This window comes from Mixophyes fleayi, chromosome 11, assembly GCF_038048845.1.
Source record: "Mixophyes fleayi isolate aMixFle1 chromosome 11, aMixFle1.hap1, whole genome shotgun sequence".
NCBI lineage: Eukaryota > Metazoa > Chordata > Amphibia > Anura > Limnodynastidae > Mixophyes > Mixophyes fleayi.
The window spans coordinates 84,883,759-84,905,095 of NC_134412.1; the positions used below are offsets into that span (position 1 = coordinate 84,883,759).

Sequence of the window (21,337 nt, forward strand, 5' to 3'; positions counted from 1 at the left end):
CTGGCTGATCTATTGCTGGCGGCTCACTACCTCTACTGCGGGAGAAGGAACCATATTACAACTTGGAAACTGGTCCTTTTCCCACTGGTTTCAGAAGGGATACTGGCATAACCTATTGGCGGATGCCTGTAATAGGTGTCAGCGGAATGTGAGAAGGATGTTAGGCCTCATGTTAGTAAACTTAATCCTACTTGCCAACTTTTTGAAGTGCCCCTCCAGGAGTTCCCGGAGGGAGTATGGGCAGAGCGGGTGGGGTTTGACAAATAATGTCATTTTGGCCCCACTCCCATGAAGCAATGACATGTATGCATTATTGTACAACGGGGCAGGGCCTAAATGACACAATTCCCTGAGAATTGCCTCAATGCAGCTCTAATTCTGCCAACTTTACTAGAAAGTGGGCAAATGTGAGGAGTTTGTATGTTCTCCCTGTGTTTGCGTGGGTTTCCTCCGGGTGCTCCGGTTTTCTCCCACACTCCAAAAACATACTGGTAGGTTAATTGGCTGCTATCAAAATTGACCCTAGTCTCTCCCTCTCTGTCTGTCTGTGTCTGTGTGCGAGTGTGTCTATATTAGGGAACTTAGACTGGCTGCTCCAATGGGGCAGGGACTGATGTGAGTGTGTTCTCTGTACAGCGCTGCGGAATCAGTGGCGCTATATAAATAAATGGTGATGATGATGTGGGAGGATTTCTTATTCCAGGAAACCTACCCGTTATTCAGTAGTCTCCCTGACGCTCCGGGAGAGTTGGCAAGTATGAACTTAACCAGGAACGTTGGTTTCTTTGTAACAGACTACAGTGAATTATTTATACCCTGCAGGATACAGGACCCAAGTTTGTAACTGTTGCAAGTATACAGATATATGCAGAAAAAGTCTTGTGGAACACATGTATATGTAATTATATATATATATATATATATATATATATATATATATATATATATATATATATCCATATCCATGTGATTTATCCATGGATTGGGTGCGGACCGATGTACTCAGGTGATTGAGTTGGCTGACCAACAACGCATAGTGCGCACCAGTGGCAGGGACTACTGACTACAGGATGCCAATCTCTGCTTAATGCATCTCTGATCGGAGTTGTAAAGCGTCACCCAGCAGCTGTACCCCAGCACTGTCCATGTTGAGGCATGATCAAAATGTCAAGGTGCGGAGTACTCCTAGGTGAGAACCACTTTAGTTAGCTACAAATTGATATCTATAACCTATCGTATTTCAGTCCTACCTGCATCTGTGTGTTTTACAGACAGGTTACTGGGATTTAGAGGTTACCAGACATCGGGGTTTGATCCTGCAATTCCTGACAGGCTCCCTGTGCTGTTTCAGTACCAGTGGATAGTAGACAGGTAATGAAAAGAGGGATGCTGTCTATCTTTCACCGAAACACTTGAGAAGCCCCAATTCCATTTTCCAGATGGTTGGTATTTGTTTTGAAGCATCATGGAGTCAAGCACAGTGTCTAAAAGAATTCTAAGTTACTCTCTAAACAATGGCTCAAAAACCCACACTTGTCTTTCAAAGAGTGCAGAGAAGGAGTTCTGCATAGTGTGGGAAACATCCAAAGGACGGAGGATGAAAGGAGTCACACTCTTCTGTGATGGGGCTTAGAAGAGGTAGATTGACTGATAGGTCAGGAGGCCACAAGAGACTAGAATAGAAACTCTCTACAATGGACCTTACAAAGTAATTCACCTCCAAAAAAATGCTTTTAAAGTGTAAATTTTAGGAACAAATTATGAATAGTTTACTTATCCTAAAGTGGAAGGAATATGTTTGTGCTGATAAATAGCTGTTCCGCATTATTAACATACATTTATTTTAATTTCCTCCCCATTAGCATTCTTAAACCGCACAAAGGATATACCGCAGGGGAACAAGTATCCCAATATAATTTTATATGATTGAACAGTAAGATCTAGGATTCAATACTGCATAGATTTGCTCAATGACTCTTTAGAGAGAATTATGATTATATTAATTAATATAATATGTAGTATCTCCTCTCCTGAAAGATTTAACCTGTACATTGTAAGCTCTTCTGAGCAGGGATTTCCATATATATGGTGCTTACTTTGTACAGCACTGCAGAAGATGTTGTTGCTTTATTTATTACATTAATAATAATTATTAGAGATATCACAACTATTATTCTACTACTACTACTACTACTACTAATAATAATAATAATAATAATAATGTTTACATATTTCTGAAGAGGAGATAACACAATAATAAGAACAATATTATCCATAGAAGAATAGTTATGATATACGCCAGTATGTAACTTTGGTCATTAATGTTTTAATCCACTTCTCAGCAATGGGAATACCCTTGTTGAAATTACCAGTGAGGACAGGGTACATGTGACAGGTGCAGTGACATGATGTGAGGAGGGGAATGGAGGCAGCAGGAAGCCACAGACTGAGAGTTATATAGTGGAAGGAGCAGGGACCCCCAGCAGCACAGATTATATCAGGAGATGAGTGATGTGGTAGTGAGGACAGGGCTGCATGTGACAGGGGCAGTACATGATGTGAAGAGGGGAATGGAGGCAGCAGGAAGCCACAGACTGAGAGTTATATAGTGGAAGGAGCAGGGTGCCCAGCAGCACAGAGTATATCAGGAGATGAGTGATGTGTTAGTAAGGACAGGGCTGCATGTCACGGGCAGTGACATGATGTGAGGAGGGGAATGGAGGCAGCAGGAAGCCACAGACTGAGAGTTATATAGTGGAAGGAGCAGGGTCCCCCAGCAGCACATAGTATATCAGGAGATGAGTGATGTGTTAGTGAGGACAGGGCTGCATGTGACAGGGGCAGTGACATGATGTGAGGAGGGGAATGGAGACAGCAGGAAGTCACAGACTGAGAGATATATAGTGTAAGGAGCAGAGTCCCCAGCAGCACAGAGTATATCAGGAGATGATTGATGTTAGTGAGGACAGGGCTGCATGTGACAGGGGCAGTGTCATGATGTGAGGAGGGGAATGGAGGCAGCAGGAAGCCACAGACTGAGAGTTATATAGTAGAAGGAGCAGGGTCCCCCAGCAGCACAGAGTATATCAGGAGATGAGTGATGTGTTAGTGAGGACAGGGCTGCATGTGACAGGGGCAGTGACATGATGTGAGGAGGGGAATGGAGGCAGCAGGAAGCCACAGACTGAGAGTTATATAGTGGAAGGAGCAGAGTCATCCTGCAGCACAGAGTATATCAGGAGATGAGTGATGTGTTAGTGAGGACTGGGCTGCATGTGACAGGGGCAGTGACATGATGTGAGGAGGGGAATGGAGGCAACAGGAAGCCACAGACTGAGAGTTATATAGTGGAAGGAGTAGGGACCCCCAGCAGCACAGATTATATCAGGAGATGAGTGATGTGGTAGTGAGGACGGGGCTGCATGTGACAGGGGCAGTGACATGATGTGAAGAGGGGAATGGAGGCAGCAGGAAGCCACAGACTGAGAGTTATATAGTGGAAGGAGCAGGGTCCCCAGCAGCACAGAGTATATCAGGAGATGAGTGATGTGTTAATGAGGACAGGGCTGCATGTGACAGGGACAGTGACATGATGTGAGGAGGGGAATGGAGGCAGCAGGAAGCCACTGACTGAGGATATAACCTTACCAGATCATACCAAATACTTGAGATAAGAGAAGACTTGAACCAACCAGCAGAAGATACAGCATACTTGCCAACTCTCTGGGAAAGTCCGGGAGACTCCCGAAATTCGGGTCAGTCTCCCGGGCTCCCCGGGCGAGATGGCATTTCTCCCGGATCCTGGATATCACTGAGAATCGCGTCATTTAACGCGATTCTCTGTGAAATACGCCATTTTGGAGGGCGGGAGGGTAAACACAAGCAGTAATCTCATATAATACAAAGTCACATTTCAATTTGGTTTCTATTGGTAACTATTTTTAGGATGAATGCCTGTAAAAAGTGATAGGGGGATGTTTAAACCCTCACCAGTTTACTAAAGTGGTTTATTCGTCCCTATTTTTTTGGGCGTAGAGTTTTGAACGGTTATGTCAAGTACAACGAGCAGATTTGTGTTGTATACAGCGTCACTTGTGTATAGGAATAATGGCAGATCTAAACGTTCCCATTAAACTATTCTCACTGCATCGGCAGCAGAACCAACTAGTCCCAAGCAGCACCCAGCTCAGTTCTTAAGAGAACAATGCAGTTGGGATCTATAGCCTGAACAGGGTTTGAAGCGTGGAAATTGGACAGACCGCCCTCTTCTTCACAATATCCTAAGAAATTCGACACACTCGTCCACAAAAGAGCTAGCAACTCCTGGGAACAGGTTCCTCATCTAATAAATCAACTTTCCTGGCATATTTTTTAACACTAACCATGAAACAAGCCACTGATATCCCCAGGAAAGGGTTATGGAAGAGAAATTAACTCTGAAATCCAGAATGCAAAGTTTAATCCAACTCTGGTCTTGCAATGGAAACCGTGTTGTTAAATATTAAGTGACGTCTTCAAACCTTTCTAAGACATTCGTCATTGGCTTTGCGTACATTATATAGAATGCAAATTCAACAGGTTTGAAAGGTTCCCTGTTAGAACTTAATCGCAGAGATTTTTTATACTAACACAACAAAACATGTTTAAATCAGGCTGAAGCAACGTGTTGCTCACCAACTTGTACTGAAAAAAATTGCAAAGCACGTACACAAAAGAATAATATATTCCCGAGCAATTAAGAGACGGACAGTCATCATCCGCTAGTTGCAACTGCCCCTAATCGTCCGCAAATTATATGGCTTTCTCAGGTGTAAATTATTTTTTTCCCAGTCTGCATCCAATCTCAATTGTGCAAACTCACCCGTTCTGTACTCAGCCCACGTACGACCCCTGCCCTACCTCTCCAGGAAAAAGCTGGTAGACTCGCGTAAATTTGCATGGGCGCATATGTGTTTGCCAACTTTTTGGACATGCCCAGGGGCAAATGCAGGATTTGTAGAGGGGGGTTTCCACACCACGCCACCAGTGGGCGTGACCAGCATGTATGGGGGTGTGGCTATAATATTAGACAGTGTTTGGCTGCTCTCTAACTCCTCCTATCCCTATAATATACATGGGCAATGCTGCGTGCACTACTGTTAGGTGCACGCAGTTCTCCCTTTTCAAGCAAAGCCGTGTGAAGTGGGAGCAGGGTCCAGCCACCTCAATTATACAGTGCTCCAGGCTTGTAGGGGGGTTTCCAGGCACTAGGAAACTCCCCAAGCCCCCCCCCCCCACCCTCTCGGTTTGCCTATGATGCCCAGTGTAGATCATACTTGCCAACTCTCCCGGAATGTCCGGGAGACTCCCGCATTTTGCGAGAGTCTCCCGGACTCCCGGGCGAGTGTGGCAATCTCCCGAATTCTGCCCACTTCACTAGGAAGTGCCCACTTCCTAGTGAAGTGGGCAGAATTAGATCCCAAACGCCGCGATTCCCGATGAATCGCGGCGTTTAGCCCCGCCCCCCGCTGTCAAATGACGCAATTTGCGTCATGACGTCACGGGGGCGGGGCCGAAATGACGCGATTTTGGCCGCCCCGCCCCCTCACGCCCCCCTCCACTGGCTGGCTCCCGGAAGAGAGCTGAAGAAAGTAGGTAAGTATGGTGTAGATTCACACAAGATACAATACACAAACTGGCATGGCACTCACTTCCTCGTCAGCCCCACAGTTTTTAATAACGTCAAGGTCACAGACCTAAACAAATTATAATAGCCTTATAATTTACATAAACAGTCCATTAGGGTTAGGAGAAAGAGAGATAGAGAATAGAACCTGGTTCATTAAGGATCTGAAATTAAGAAATTTCTTATTTAAGTCTCCTGGACAAAACCATGTTACAATGCAAGGGGTGCAAATTAGTTTTCTGTTTTGCACATAAGTTAAATACTGACTGTTTTTTCATGTAGCACACAAATATCAACTTTAAATTTCAGTGTACAAATAAGCTATCAAGTATTTGTGTGCTACATGAAAAAACAGCCAGTATTTAACTTATGTGCAAAACAGAAAACTAATTTGCACCCCTTGCATTGTAACATGGTTTTGCCCAGGAGACTTAATTAAGAAGTTTCTTAATCATCACCAACATCATCATCAACATTTATTTATATAGCGCCAGCAAATTCCGTAGCGCTTTACAAGATCCTTAATGAATCAGGCCCTAGATAGATAAACAGTTATATATATACAGATTTAATTTTAAGGGCTTGCTATTTATAGGAGAGTGAAGGTCTATAAATGTTCTCGATTTCCAGGTTCAAGCAGTACAATTACTCGCCGATGATGAAGCTGTTTTGGTGGATTTAATAATAGCCCTGTCAACCTAACATAAAGATAAACTACAATTGGGAGGCTGCGGGAATTAGAAGCAGAAAATTGGAATTTCTTGAGGTGTTGAAAAAGTTTTACTCGCGAGACCTAAGAGGAAGAAGAACAGGGTCCAGGAATGGAGACTTGAATGGAGGTTATGGGGGGGGCTACTGATTCTATCCAGAGCCCACCCACACCATGACCAGACACATTAGCTGCAATTTTACGGAGGATTTAGAAGTTAATCCTCATTTCTTGCAACCTATATCTCAAGGTCACGACCCTGCTCAGAAAAGGTGAATTGTGTAACCAAATAAATGAAATCATTTAACACACTCAAACATAAATTAAAACTCAAATATATATAAATAAACTACGGGATCCTCTGCACTTACCAAAGACACACTATGCTGTTCGAGCTGGACTCTGTATTAAAAACAGTGATCGTTAGTTCCACATATTGCAATACATGCTAAACTGACCAACTCACACCAAAGTCACTTTCCCTTCTGACCAGTCCTACACTTGATCATTGCTAGGCTTTTATTTCGGGCTAAGCCTGACCTGCACACAGCTTTTAAGATAAGTACATCCCAGGCAACAGCAGTTGGACACCTGACCTAAGTTGGATAATTGAAAAGGGAGTAGATCTACAATTATTGGTCACACACAATAAAAAATGTTGTTATAAAAATAATTGCAAAGTATCCTGTTCTACCACAAATATTAAATGAGTATATCGAATTATAAAATGGGGGAAAGAGGGATCTGACAAATCTAAAATGCAGGGAATTATCTACAAAGACACTATTATGCTAATAACGCTGTACTCTGTACTGAGCATCATCATCATCATTTATTTATATAGCGCCACTAATTCCGCAGCGCTGTACAGAGAACTCATTCATATCAGTCCCTGTCCATTGGAGCTTACAGTCTAAATTCCCTAATATAGACACACAAACACACAGAGAGGGAGACACTAGGGTCAATTTTGATAGCAGCCAATTAACCTACCAGTATGTTTTTGGAGAGTGGGAGGAAACCGGAGCACCTGGAGGAAACCCACGCAAACACAGGGAGAACATACAAACTTCACACAGATAAGGCCATTATTGGGAATTGAACTTATGACCCCAGTGCTGTGAGGCAGAAGTGCCAACCACTACGCCACTGTGCTGCCCCCTGAGCATAAACGTAAACGTGCATTGCTATTATCTAAATATTATCATAATTATTGCTATGCTTTTATTTCATGTTTGTTTTATTTATGATCCTTTGTTGTTATAGCAAAATGGTCTGTATTCATATTTCAGAGTGTGATATAGCCATCAGGCCTTTGTTAGAGTGTCAGCCTTGTTGGCAGAGGTCTATCATTTAGGTCAGGTGGCTGTCACGGTGCCTTATTAAGAACCAGAGACCAAAATGAGCAGTGGGGGGATGATTGTCCCTGAATAGACCCAGGATCCCAACATACTAATAGATTATCTCTTCACACCACAACTGACCATTGCTAATTGCTGGATTTCTCGGTTAATTTTCCCAGTTTGTGCCCCACAAGTAGCGCTCTCTATACACCAGATGGAGCCATGCGAGCCGGCTGCATGTCTAATCGGCTGTTGTACGACCCGACATGTTAGCAATCAGGTTGATATGTTATAAAGAAAGCCCTTTATTGGGTCTATATAATAGGAGGTACCACACAAGCACTTGCTGTAGTAGAACTTGGAGAGATTGCAGCATTTCCAGAATTTAGGAACACTAAAAATAACACAAACTAAAAAATATACAATACAGGAACACAGGATGGACAGACTTACCTGTAGCTTGTAAGACTATGTAGAGTAGCTACTATGCTATATAGTCCATTGCCAAGCCTGGAAACGGAGTTAAATGGGTATATTGTATTATAATATGAACCAGATGGTACAGAATAGTGGCAGAACTTCTTTCTTTGGTGCAGAATGTTCCGTTTAATTTAGCCAGGTGCTAGAATTATGGTCAAACGTACGATCTTTAAAGGATACTTCTAAACCTGTTCAAAATTTATAAGACAGTCTATATTTTTAAGGATGTGACTGTCAATTATTTACCCCTGGCAAAGGCCTGGTTTTGTGTTGTTTATTTACAAGTTGCACAGTGCTGCACCTCTCGTCCCATAAGCTGACTTTCATTTTTAGGATCCGTGTTATTTTTGCTTGAATTAAGACAGTATTTATAGGAAGGTGAGCCTTTGAGCCACTGTACAATGTCCAGTATGGATAACTGAAGGATCCAGTACATTATGTCCCAATGGAGAGAACCATGCTGCCCATCAGCAAATTGTATCTAGGCTTTGGGGTATATTTACTAAACGGTGAGTTTGAAAAAGTGGAGATGTTGCCTATAGCAACCAATCAGATTCTAGCTGTCATTTATTTAGTGCATTCTACAAAATGACAGCTAGAATCTGATTGGTTGCTATAGGCAACATCTCTAGTAAATCTAGCCCTTTGTGTTCAAAGGTTTGTACCTGAAGCTGTTGTAATGCACTATCAATGCACCATATATACTAAACCCAGTTATTTGTCGTAGTTGTCTCCTTGTGTGCCGCAAAATTAAAATTTCACAGGTACCTCTCTAACTCAAGCAGTAGAGAATATTTCCATGACGTCGTACCTGCCCTGTCTGAATTGTCACCAGAGGCTTGGGGCTAGCTGCCGTTTACATATTAAGCCAGGCTTGGGTAATTTGTCCCTCTCCAGCTGTTGTGGAACTACAAGTCCCAGCTTGCATTGCCAGATGAAAAAACTAGACTAACAACAGCTGGAGAGACACAGGTTCTCTCTCTCTCTCTCTCTCTCTCTCTCTCTCTCTCTCTCTCTCTCTGGTGAAACACTCTAACACTCTACTTATTGGTATAGAGCACAATATACATTGTTTCAAATGTTCTACTTGAAGTGCAATAAAATGTCATTTTAAGTAGGAATAGCCTTTGAAAAAGTGTTATTCAAAGTGTTTTGCATTGTGCTGTTGGACCACTTGACTCAGCATAACAAGGAGCCCTCTCCTCATTGAAAGGCTCCCACATGAAAGGCTTTAGAGGCCAGTTTATGACAAGGAAGAACATCATTAGGTAACAAATTGCCCTAAACAAGACCTCTAGTTATCTTAACAATAGGAGGTCACTCACTTTCCCCTCACACAATAGATCTGGCTGCAGCGCTGGGGTCTGTACAATGCAGCAAATCATTTCTGGATCATATTGTGGCCGGGGAAGAAGAACTGGTTTCAGAGGAGTGAAAGAATCAGCTTGCTGTGCTCACCAGCTTGTTACTAAAGCTATCTGCCCTGCAGCTGAAACAATTACAGTGCAGGGAGGAGGGCTTGGAGCTCAATAACTTAGTATTGTGTAGTAAGAGATTGGCGGGTGGCATTTAGATGCACGTGTGGGGTCACATTCTACTAGGGTTAAATAGTTACCTACATTAAAATAACCCCATATACAGTGTATTATTGGTGCTACTTCTGGCAGATTATATGGGGTGGGAGTAAACATTTTATAATTTCTTATTTAGAGCCTTACATTAGAGTACAGGACAAAAACAGAACAGGGCGCACAGGATAAAAAACAAAAAAAAAACAAAAGTGCAATTAAAATATCAACTCTGCTGAGGACAGATGCACAGGGCAAAGAGGTAGAAGTGAAACTAGGAACAGGGAAGGAGAAGAGGTGGGGGGTGAACTAAGGCTGAGCCCAGGATTGTGGGGGCAACTACTAGGATCAGAGTTAGTGATGGGGAAGCGAAGGGAGTAGCGGATAACCAAGGGCAGGGGGCTAGCGTCCAGGTCCAAAAATGAGGCTGGGGTGCCGAAGGAAAAGGTAATAAGAGAAGGAAGGGGAGGAGGAGATGAGGATTTAAGGGCCCTGGTCGCGGGAGCTTACAATCTAACGGGATGAAGCAGTCTAACAGGTAACACAAAGTGGGGAGTCAGGGAGAGAGGACTAGAAACCTGAAGGGAGAGATGAAGAAGACCAGGAGGTAAATGTATCAAGCTGAGAGTTTTCCGGCGGGTTTGAAAAGAGATGTTGCCTATAACAACCAATCAGATTCTAGCTATCATTTTGTAGAATGTGATAAATAATTTATAGCTAGAATCTGATTGGTTTTTCAAACCCGCTGGAAAACTCTCAGCTTGATACATTTACCGCCAGGCAGTGTAAGGAGCGGAGGAAGGATGAGGGTAAGAAGGGCAAGGGGAGCGGTTAGACAGAGTAAGGGCAGGCATCTCTGAACAGGTGGGTTCTAAAAATTGGTCTTAAAATCTAATTCAACTGAATGGTTTTATAATATTTGAAAATCCCAGATCAGTCTCAGGACTTTGGTGGGTGCATATTATTAAGACTAAACATTTATGCTGCCTTCTGATGTGAAAAAAACGATAACTCTATATTTAAATGGATTCTGACCTATCTTCTTGTGAACTGAAGACTTCAGCTGGCATATGACTTCAGGTTCTGAAAGTTTGTAATAGTCAGAGCTCTGACATTCTCTATTCACTGAAAGTGTCTGACTGACAAGACTACCGTCACCTTCTTCCTAATTAGCAAAGCTGGTTTCCACCATAAGGGAGACGAAAAATTAGTAAAATGTTGGTGCAATATCTGATCAAATGTTGGATAGAAGCCCCATAGTAGTTTATGATTTAATGTTGTTTTAATAAACTATCATTTCTCCTTAGTGCTGGCAATGCATAGAAATATGGGTTTCATGTCAAGCTGAGCGCAAATTGCGTATTTGGCATATGATGCGCTTTTCTATTTCTGGGTAAGCGCACAAAATGCTAGATCTGAATTTAATGGCTTATGTACACGCTCAGGTTTAAAAAAAAAGTGCATTATACACCAAGAACGCAATTTGCATTCTACATAACATAAGACCCTATATGTACAAGATTCATTTTTTTATGTCTGGATAATTTGTTTTCATTAATCACAAATAAAACATTTGCATGTACATTTTTCCTGCACAGAGAACCTTCTTAATATATGTGTATAACACCAAATGGTGGAAGAGCGATGTTTCAATAATGTTCCCTCTAAGCTGAGTGATCTGGCAATGAAAGAGTTAAAAGTCTAATCTAATGAAAACAAAACACAGCAGGGGTATATTGATAATCTGCTGTTTAGTGCAACCCTACACAATGCTCAGTGCATAAACAAGGAAAAAAACTGTAACAGTCTCTCATTGATATTCTTTTTTTTGCTTTGTCCCTATTAACTAAGCTTGCCCGAGTACCTACAAAAAAAAGAAAAAAGCAAAAAGATATATCCGAAAACATGATTTTCCTAATACCTTTTTAAGCTCCTAAACTATTTTTAAAACTAAAATCACTAGTAAGAATTCATGATGTTGTATTAAACCAATCATTGGCCAGAGACAGTGCTTAAACAATGGACCCATTCTCCACATCCTTTTTTTCAGGCTTGATCACCCACTGAAATTGTAATAATTGTTAATATCGCCTCTGGAACACTTGTGTACACGATTTTATTAGGACACACAGCAAGACCATCACCCTAAAGTACATTAATATTCACAAAAAGTCTCATACTGTGATTTTGTTTTAGCAACAAACAGCAAGACCTCTCCGTGTCTATAGACATTACAGCCAGCCCATTACCCTATGCTTAATTTATTTTTGATAACATCATACTTGCTGTTTGGAGTTTGAATGGGAAAGTCTTGGGTCCCATTGAAACACCCCAATTATAGTATACCAGAGTAAATTCAATCATTAAGGTGTCTAATATCCCTGCACCAATTACAGTTCCAACCCACTTGACTGAACCATTTCATTAAATGTCAATTAGGTTTTTCATCAATATATAATCACCCCCTCCCCCTCTCTGTTACTTTATCTCTCTACTATGCAAATATTGAATACACTAAATATACTAGCTGTATTAAATGAATACACTTTACTTACTAACAAGAAAATATTTCTAAACCAGTTAGGTAGTGTTGTTTTATAAAGTAATTATTCACCTTTCCCTCCAAAAAAAAAAGGTTAAATTAGCTTTTTTTTTTTTTTACTTTTTCCTTTCTTGAGATCCGCTTATTGGGTTAGTTATGCATGGCAGAGATTTAGCAATTCAAGTAGCCCAGTGTCAAATGTCACGTGTAGAAAGATAAAAGTGTGCGCTCTAAGTGTAGCAAGACCCCTTTGTGCAGAGGGCATACAATAGGGGGCTTTGCACAGTAATCCTATAACTATTCTCCCTCTTAATTCTTTTCAGCACCCGACTCTACACAAAGTCCTGTTTATATGCATTTGTCTCTATTTAGCTATTCATTCAAATACAGTTTTCCTAGAAACCCTTTGTCCCTTCCAAGCCATAAAACATTAAACAACTTTACAAGTCTATAGCAATTCTCCAGGACTGATTGTATGGCCAGAAGAGGGGAGGGGGGGGGGGTTGACGCGTGCCTGTAGGGGGCAGCATGTATGGATTTCATATTTGTCCTTCACCCCCCTCCACTGTGAGACACCTGGATGTGCCCCCGGGGCAGGAGAGAGTGCCAGTAAGCAATGCCAACAAGCGTGCAGACAGCTGCAGAGCTGGGGGCGTTTGTGCAATTTGCTACGCGGGGCGAGGTGTCATCCTGCCTGGAAGCTGCAGCAGAGCAGGACAAGGGCGCATCCCGCCTACAGGAAAGGCAGAGGGGCAGGAAGAGTGGGGCCACATGGGGCTATATAGTGGTCATATAGCTATAGATAGAATAATGTATAATCCATTCAGTGTGGAGGCATTTGGTAACCTGTGGCTCTCCAGCTGTGGTGGAGGCTGGGGGAGGGCATGCTGGGGCTTGTAGTTCCACAACAGCTGGATAGCTGCAGGTAGCCTCTAACCAAATATATATATATATATATATATATAGATAGATAGATAGATAGATAGATAGATAGATAGATAGATAGATAGATATAATCAGAAACACATCATTAAAAAAAAGTTAAATCTGCTGTGCCAGATACCACGATTGCAATTAAGAGGCCACCATAGGCTGGCATTATCCTGTAATAAATCATATTCCAAAAGAAGAGTCGCAAAGATCTTCGAATACTCTAAAAATAGAATAAAAATCTGATTTTGTCATCTATCTGGTTAATCAGGTGTCAGGCTCTGCACACATGGTGCCTGTGTAGGAAAGTATTAGAACAAGTGTCCTGTGGATCTATAGACATTGGCAAATGTAATGATCAATTAGCAACCAATGAATACAAGATAAGTATATTCAGAATTTGCAAAAATACACATTTATAGCATAAAACTCGCTCTCTCTCTCTCCTGACTTTTCCCTCTTTCTATCACTATCTCCTTCTCTCTCTGTCTCCCTATATCTTTCTATGACTCTCTCCCTCTCTCTGGAATTTGTCACTGACAAAGAGACTCTGAGATCTGTACAAAGCTATAGACTGCTGGCCATGTCTGTAGTGTACAGTTTGTGGGGCAATAGACTGCACGGTGTATTTGATGTTTGCAGAATGCATAGACTTGTTTTGTTCCTTTTAACTGCAAATCACCGATTGCCCAATAAAATCCCCCCTGCACGCACAGCGAGACCATCATTAAATAACAAATTACTTCAACAGGACTCCTAATTTGTTCATTTGGTGCTGTTGTGTTGCACACCTCACTGTTCTAATGCAGATAGGTGCACACTTTAATTGTACGGCTGAATGAGACCTATTAACTAGCAGTCACAAAGGATTTGTCCTTCATTGTTTCTGTCTGCAGAAGTCCAGTTCTGATATAAGTTTGTAATATATGTGTGGAAGCCACATTGGGCAAAACGTATGGATTAAACTCTTTGTCCTCCTTATGCAGCCAAAAAAATGCAGTATTGTTTAACTTATTGTATATTATATATATTAAATGCAGGGAACATAACTATTTTTATAGGTATATTTTGGTAACTTTAAATGTAATCGAAAAATATATGAAAACATTCAATCCCCAACTGTGCACGAAATACAAATGTTTACATGGTAGCACAAAATATTATTAAAGATCACGATTTATCACATTAATAAAAAATGAAAAATGCCATTAAAATTATAATAATCGTGTATAAATCCGTGACTCTCCAACTTTTGTGGTTATACCAGTAACTGCATACTCTGCTGAGAGGACATGCTGGGACTAGTAGTTCCACAACAACTAGAAAACCACAAGGTGCCTCATCCTGCTAGAGGAAATACCCAATTAATAACTTATATTAAAAAAAAAAAAATACACCTCCTGTTTGGAGCACCAACATCTAATGTGTAAATGTCACTGTTGCTTTTACTGTTCATGAATGACTAAAATATCTCTATAGACTTCAGCACAGTAATTGGGCATTAAACGCAAAAAAGTAAATAGAAAAATAAAATCTACGTTTCTGTTATGTTTAAAAAATATATGCAATTTATGTAAACAGAATTAGAAGTAGTTTTCCTTTAAGGTGTACAGTTTATCGCAGTTTTAAATGATTGAGGATGTGTTAGAATAAAAAATAAAAGAATCAGAGTTGACAAAAATCCTTCCTCCTATTTTACAAAAAAAACGAAAAACCCCTCTCTCATCACAAACACTTTGCCGATTGTAGCACACAACCCCCCTTTATTATTGAATGGTTCTCAGTAACTGTGACATTAGAAAGTGGATTTTGAAGCGAGGAGAATGTCTGCACCGCCTCCAGTCCGGTCCTATTTTTACCAATTCTCCACACTTTGCAAAAAAGTGAATAAAGCCATGGATGAAACCACACTGACGGCAGCTGTATTTAATGTGTAAACTCTGCAACATTTCAACCCTGTACTGAATGCACTGTGGCCAGAGCAGACCCCAACTCAATTGTATTCTGTCGCATAATGATAGTCTGTGAGGCTCCATTGTGAATATAATATATATATATATATATATATATATATATATATATATATATATATATACACACACACAACTTATTCATAATGAACACTTAAATTAGGATATCAGAACTATGTGTGTGTGAGGTTATATTATACTACAATGAGGTTATTTCATAACATGGTGCTATATGGCTGCATATACTGTACTAGAAGAATAACATTATTATCATCTCTGGTTGCTATGGGTTACAGTACATTGAAGCCCAATACACAATGTTCTGAGTTAAGTTCCAACGAGTGAATACACCTCTGAGTTTTTATTTATGTAACTACATAAACGTTCAGACCACAGTATGATGTGACATTGTCCTTGTTAGGGATTGCTGTAGTGCTGGCAGGTTGTAATAATACAGACCGTCATTATTGTGTGGAAATCTGATTTTATGGTGACGAAATGAGAATGGGACAGCTGTGAACATTGGGGTGTGCTAAGTGCATCGTCTGTTTCTTATGTCTCCATCAGAAGAGGAACATGTCATCATCTTTTACTTCCGACCTACAGGGAGCAGAAAATTGCTTTTATTTGTTAGGCCATTAGCCACAGAGGGGCAGCCCGCTGTCAGGCTGAGCGTGAAACCGGCCAAGAAAGGGCTGAATTAGCTGCTGACTGGTCATATCTCCATCTCACTGCGGGGGTCACCTGCTGGGGGCTTCTGGGGGGGCTGCTACATGGAGGGTATTACAGACAGGCGTTGGATGATATAGTAATAGTTACTGCATACTGCAACCTTTATAGCACAGATAGAGCAACTGTGGCTCAGATCTTGTGGGACTACAAGTCCCAGCCTGTCTTATCAGCCTTAGGCTAATACGGTTGGTGCATAGATCCACAACAGCTATAGACCCAACATTGCAATTTATATTTATCTAATTAATATTGACCTGGTACATTGTGTTACATCCCATTATTCTCAGTTACACTATTACTTACAATTTTTAAGACAATATCCCCATCCGTCCAAATGTTACCATTTCACATATAACAGATATTTAGACAACTTATAATTTTTCCTCAAAACAACTGTCTTTGTATCAGCTCTGCTCATCTATGTTATATCTCTCTCAAATATCTGTCTCTTATCTATCCATCATCTATATATCCATTTATATATCCATACATCTCACATATATACACACACACACACACACATATATATATATATATATATATATATATATATATATATATATATATACACATATATATGTTCCTTATGTATCTGCCTCCTATCTATATATCTATTATGCCGATCTATTTATCTATCTATCCATATCTATCTTGGTTTAACTAGGCTAATCTGTCTATGTCATATCGCTCTCATATCTATCTGTCTCTTATCTAAAAACCTCTTATCTCTCCATTATCCATTTATTTATCTATCCATATAGATCTCCAATATATATCTGTATATCTGTTCCTCATCTATCTGCCTCCTATCTATTTATTCATCTATCATATCGATGTGTTTATTCATCTATCTATATATATCTTGTATCAGCTCGGCTTATCTGTCAATCTATGTCATAGCTCTCTCTAATATCTGTCTATTATTTACCTCCTCTGTAACATCTATCTGTCCCTTATCTATTTGCCTCCTATTTATCCATCATAGGGATCTATATATTTATCCATATATATCTCTAATATTTATGTCTTGTATCGATCTGCCTCCTATCTGTTTATTGATCTATCATATCGCTCTATCTATCATCTATCCATATCTTGAGAGAAGAGCGGGACTTCTTTTGAACAGGAGGTTCCATAAAACCAGTGTTCAGTTCAATCACCGAACTATGAAAGAGATCACGGTTGATTTAACATTGGAGTGGATCTTTGTCTTTTGGCAACCAGAGGCCACAGGTCAAGTACTGTATTCAGATGTAAATGAAGGGACTGTATAAATCCCCATTCCTTCAGAGGCAGCATCACAATTACCAGCTCCCTTCCCTGGTACACGACCTATCTCCCCGTTTCTCCATCATGGTGACCCACACAGAGCTCAGGGAGTCCAGCAGTTTTAGGAAGGTAAATATATATTCTGTCATTCAGGAGCCGTTCTCAACACGTTCTTATTTAGCTGCAAACGTACAATGCAGAATAACGCTCATTGTGTTCTTCTCTTACAGGTATCCAAACCATTAATGGAAAAGAAGAGAAGGGCCAGAATAAACGTGTCCCTGGAACAGCTGAAATCTCTTCTAGAAAAGAATTATTCACAGAATGTAAGTATTACCTTCTCCATATCTCTTCCCAGCATCTAACAATATAGGTAAAACTGTGTCATAATACATACAGGAGATAGAACGGTCTGAATTAAACTGTATTTTGTTCGTTTCTAGATTCGAAAACGCAAGTTAGAAAAAGCTGATATTCTAGAACTGACAGTGAAATACATGAAAACGCTTCAGAACGCTGTTCAAGGTAAATGTTCCATTGTGAATGCATTAGCGTCGCTGTTATTATCAATCTATATATCTCCTATCACCTACCTACATCCTATCTATATATCTCCCCTATCTATAACTTATCACTTCTCTATATCCTATCTATAACCTATCTATAAACTACCTATATCCTATCACCTACCTATATCCTATCTATATATCTCCCCTATCTATAACCTATCACTTATCTATATCCTATTACCTATCTATAAACCCTAACTTATATCCTAACTTTAACCATTCTATATCCTATCTATCCCCTATCTATATCCAATCTATTTGCTGTCTATATCATACCTATCGATCTGTCCATCTAATTATTAATCTATTTGCGATCTATTTAATCACCCCTCTCACCTATCGATCATTAGTCTAACCTTGTATTTCTCCAACTAGCAGGTGCCCCTGTCTTCAGAAGCGCCGAGTATCAGGCCGGGTTCCAGAATTGCTTGAGCAGCGTCAGTCGCTTCCTGATAAAGTCGGAGGAGTCGGGTGGGACCAAGCCCCTCAGCCTGGCCCAGGACCTCTCCCTCACTCTGCCTCTAGTCAGCGGCTCTTGTTTCAGCACCAAGGACAGCAGCAGCTTCGTTTGCAGCTTCTCACCCGATCACAAACCCTCTACAAATGTTGGGTACCCTGGTACTTTCAATCAGCCCATCAAAGTCAAATCAGCACCCCAGGAATCATCTCAAAGCCCAGCCAGCACTGTCCGCTCCCCAACACGGTCCATAAGTTACAGTCCAGTCATAGCGAGTCCTAATGGTAACAGATGCACAGACCAGAACGTCTGGAGACCTTGGTGAATTGTTTTCCAAACACAGACTAATCTCCATTGGAGGGAAATTAACCCGTTCTTTATAAGAATATATGTAAATTGGTATAAACCCATCATAGATGCACGGCTGTGAAATGACACTTACTTGTATAATTGTATTGTTTAAATACATAGTTATATTTAAAAATTCTGTACATTTTATGTATATTGTCAAATAAATCTTATTTGTATTCAGAAGTTCAGTCTTGCTTCTTCAGATATCACAGGAAAGATTTGAGAACTTGTTTGTAACACATAGAACGGTCCAGTTAAATTTAAACCAACAACCGAAAAATGAACAACATAAAAGGATACAACACAAAACACAGGGAACTAATTGATGAATGAATGAATGAATTAATTAATTAAGCTATGCCTTCTGTGCCAGAAGGGGTAGCTTGCTCTCTAAACAATTGTAATTTCCACCACACGGAATGCTAACATTCTAACTAACTTTGTGGAAGTGTGTAATGTGTTTTCTTATTAAGTACAGGCCAGACTGCTGGTACTTGTATTTCCACAGGAGGTAGCTAGCCACAGGTTGTCCATCTCTGTGTTAAAACTAAAATATTGGCCAGATATCACACAAGATAGTTGTCCTTTAGCACATTAACGAGTCTAATGAAGCCACAATATGATAATTGACAGAAACTGAATTTTCGGTTTGGGGTGGAATTATCTTTTAAATGACTTTGCTAGGTTTCCTTTTGTAGACAAACATTTAGGGACCCACACAGACTTGGAGTGTGGTGCTGGGTCCCCTGGGAAGTTGATAAGTTAGTTATGGATAATCTTTGCTGCCTATTGAGCGCAGTTGAGCTAAAAGATCTTAATATGAACAAATTGGAAACGAAGTGTAAAGTGTGTGTTTATAGAGAAAACTATTAGGAAGTCTTTTAGTTTAAATACATTAAACCGATTTTTAGTACAGATATTTTTGTGTAAAATTTGCACACTGTATATTATAAGCCGGTTCTAAAACATTTTTGCATGGATAATGTACAACTATGTGTAACCTTAAGTGGTATATTCATTTAAAGGAACGCTGCACTTTAGATACAGACTGGTTTACATATAAAAACCACAAATAGAATTCTAAAATATATATGTAAAACTTTCAGGGGCCGATCACAATGGCAGATATTATCGATAAGTTTAGGGTTGTGTGGGGAGATTTTAATAAGTAAGTCAGACTTCCTGTCTCTTTTAGAATTTTCTGCTAAGGGGTGACTAAGTCACCCCTTAGCAGAAAATGGCTGAAAAGATAGAAATAACTTTGTCTTAGTTACAGAGCACATATACATACAATAAGGGTCATTTCTGACAGTCCAAAAGTGTTTCCCAAATGCCATTTTGAGATCTCATAGACTTGTCGGCCGATGTGATGGTATCTGTGGACGTTTAGAGCAACAGGTACATCAATGCCACTAGTTCTACATCGCAAGGACCTGATTTTGATTTGCAGACAAAGGATCTTTTAAATGAGATCCAAGAGGTGGAGATGGTGCATTTAGTAAAGGAGCCAAATAGCTTTTTCCTTCTGCCAAAGTACTTAAATATAAAGGGTACTTAGGATGTGCCAATAGTTGGGAGTCGTCCTATATTGTCTTCCAGATACACAATACAATGTAATAAAGACATTCCAGTACACAAAAATAAACACCAATAAAGACAACACAGTGTGTCCCTCGCACTAGTGATTAGTTTCAGTGTTATAGGAGATTAATCCTATTTTAGGAGAAAACTGATAAGTTTGATAATAATGAAGGGAGAGGTTGCAGGCGGGACTTTGAGGTTTTCACTCTATATACCATAGTCAGTTCCAGGAAAACTAGATTCAGATAATAATAAAAACCAGGATGTTGGTGTACACCTAAGAATGTGCTAGTCTAGTGGTTTCCTAAATCCAGTCCTCAGAGAGACCTAACAGTGCAGGTTTTCCAGATCTCAGTGTTGGAGCACAGGTGCAGTCATTAGTGACTGACACATTGTATCAGATCCACATGTGGTATAATTATCTCACCGTGTCAGCTTCCCCTCCAATCTACTGTATCTCACCTGCCCCCTCATTATCTGAAATATATATATATATATATATATATATATATATATATATATAATTGGGTGAATAGAGAAGTCATTACCTACATTTGTAGAGTGCCGGGGTCACTCCTGTAAGATATAAGTTATATTTGCACACTAGTAACGTCACTTGTGTCACGTGACATTATAAATTCCATCAGTGAACATGTGTCAGAGGAGGTAAAATAAAGATGACAATAGACAAGAAAATCTCTTTGTTGCAGGTTGAAAGTTGCGCAATATTAGAAATAACATAGCCGATTACTAAAGCATTAAAGAGACACTTATACAACATACACAGTAAATAAGTTAAATGGGCAGAATAAACAAAGCTCAGATATTTTACCAGATTTCTATAGCAAATATAAGGTTATAAAAGATCTTATTCTGAATAGATAGCGGTAAAAGTGTCGTCATATAAATCAACTCCACCGAGACTAACAGACACCCCCGGGCAGAGATCTGGACATATTTTTTGTGTGGCAGAAATAATTGCTACAAACTGCTTATAAAGCAATTGTTGTCCCTATCATCTAATAAAAGTGCAAGTTCATTCTAACATTAACTAGTGGAAAATTAGCTGACATGTTCCATTAAAATTAAAATGTTATGGTCCCAGGAAGGGGGGAGGTCTCCTCCTTCTGAGGTTGGGATGTTTCTTCAATGCGTTGAATCAGTTTCACGC

At 40.1% G+C, this 21,337-nt stretch overlaps 1 protein-coding gene across 1 annotated transcript; it reads left to right on the plus strand.

Moving 5' to 3' along the window:
- Positions 1-17,050: 17,050 nt before the first annotated feature.
- On the plus strand, positions 17,051-18,666 carry HES3 (hes family bHLH transcription factor 3). The gene is made up of 3 exons (XM_075191247.1): positions 17,051-17,534; positions 17,652-17,733; positions 18,153-18,666. The coding sequence occupies exons 1-3, from the start codon at positions 17,403-17,405 to the stop codon at positions 18,557-18,559; spliced, it is 621 nt and encodes a 206-aa protein (XP_075047348.1). The 5' UTR covers positions 17,051-17,402; the 3' UTR covers positions 18,560-18,666.
- Positions 18,667-21,337: the final 2,671 nt, after the last annotated feature.

What these genes read in the sequence shown, in the direction of transcription:
- HES3 (XM_075191247.1), top strand. Translation starts at nt 17,403, where the DNA reads ATGCAGAATAACGCTCATTGTGTTCTTCTCTTACAGGTATCCAAACCA. An exon ending in AAAAGAATTATTCACAGAAT is followed by an intron (nt 17,535 to 17,651) that starts GTAAGTATTACC and finishes GTTCGTTTCTAG; the next exon opens with ATTCGAAAACGCAAGTTAGA. An exon ending in GCTTCAGAACGCTGTTCAAG is followed by an intron (nt 17,734 to 18,152) that starts GTAAATGTTCCA and finishes TTCTCCAACTAG; the next exon opens with CAGGTGCCCCTGTCTTCAGA.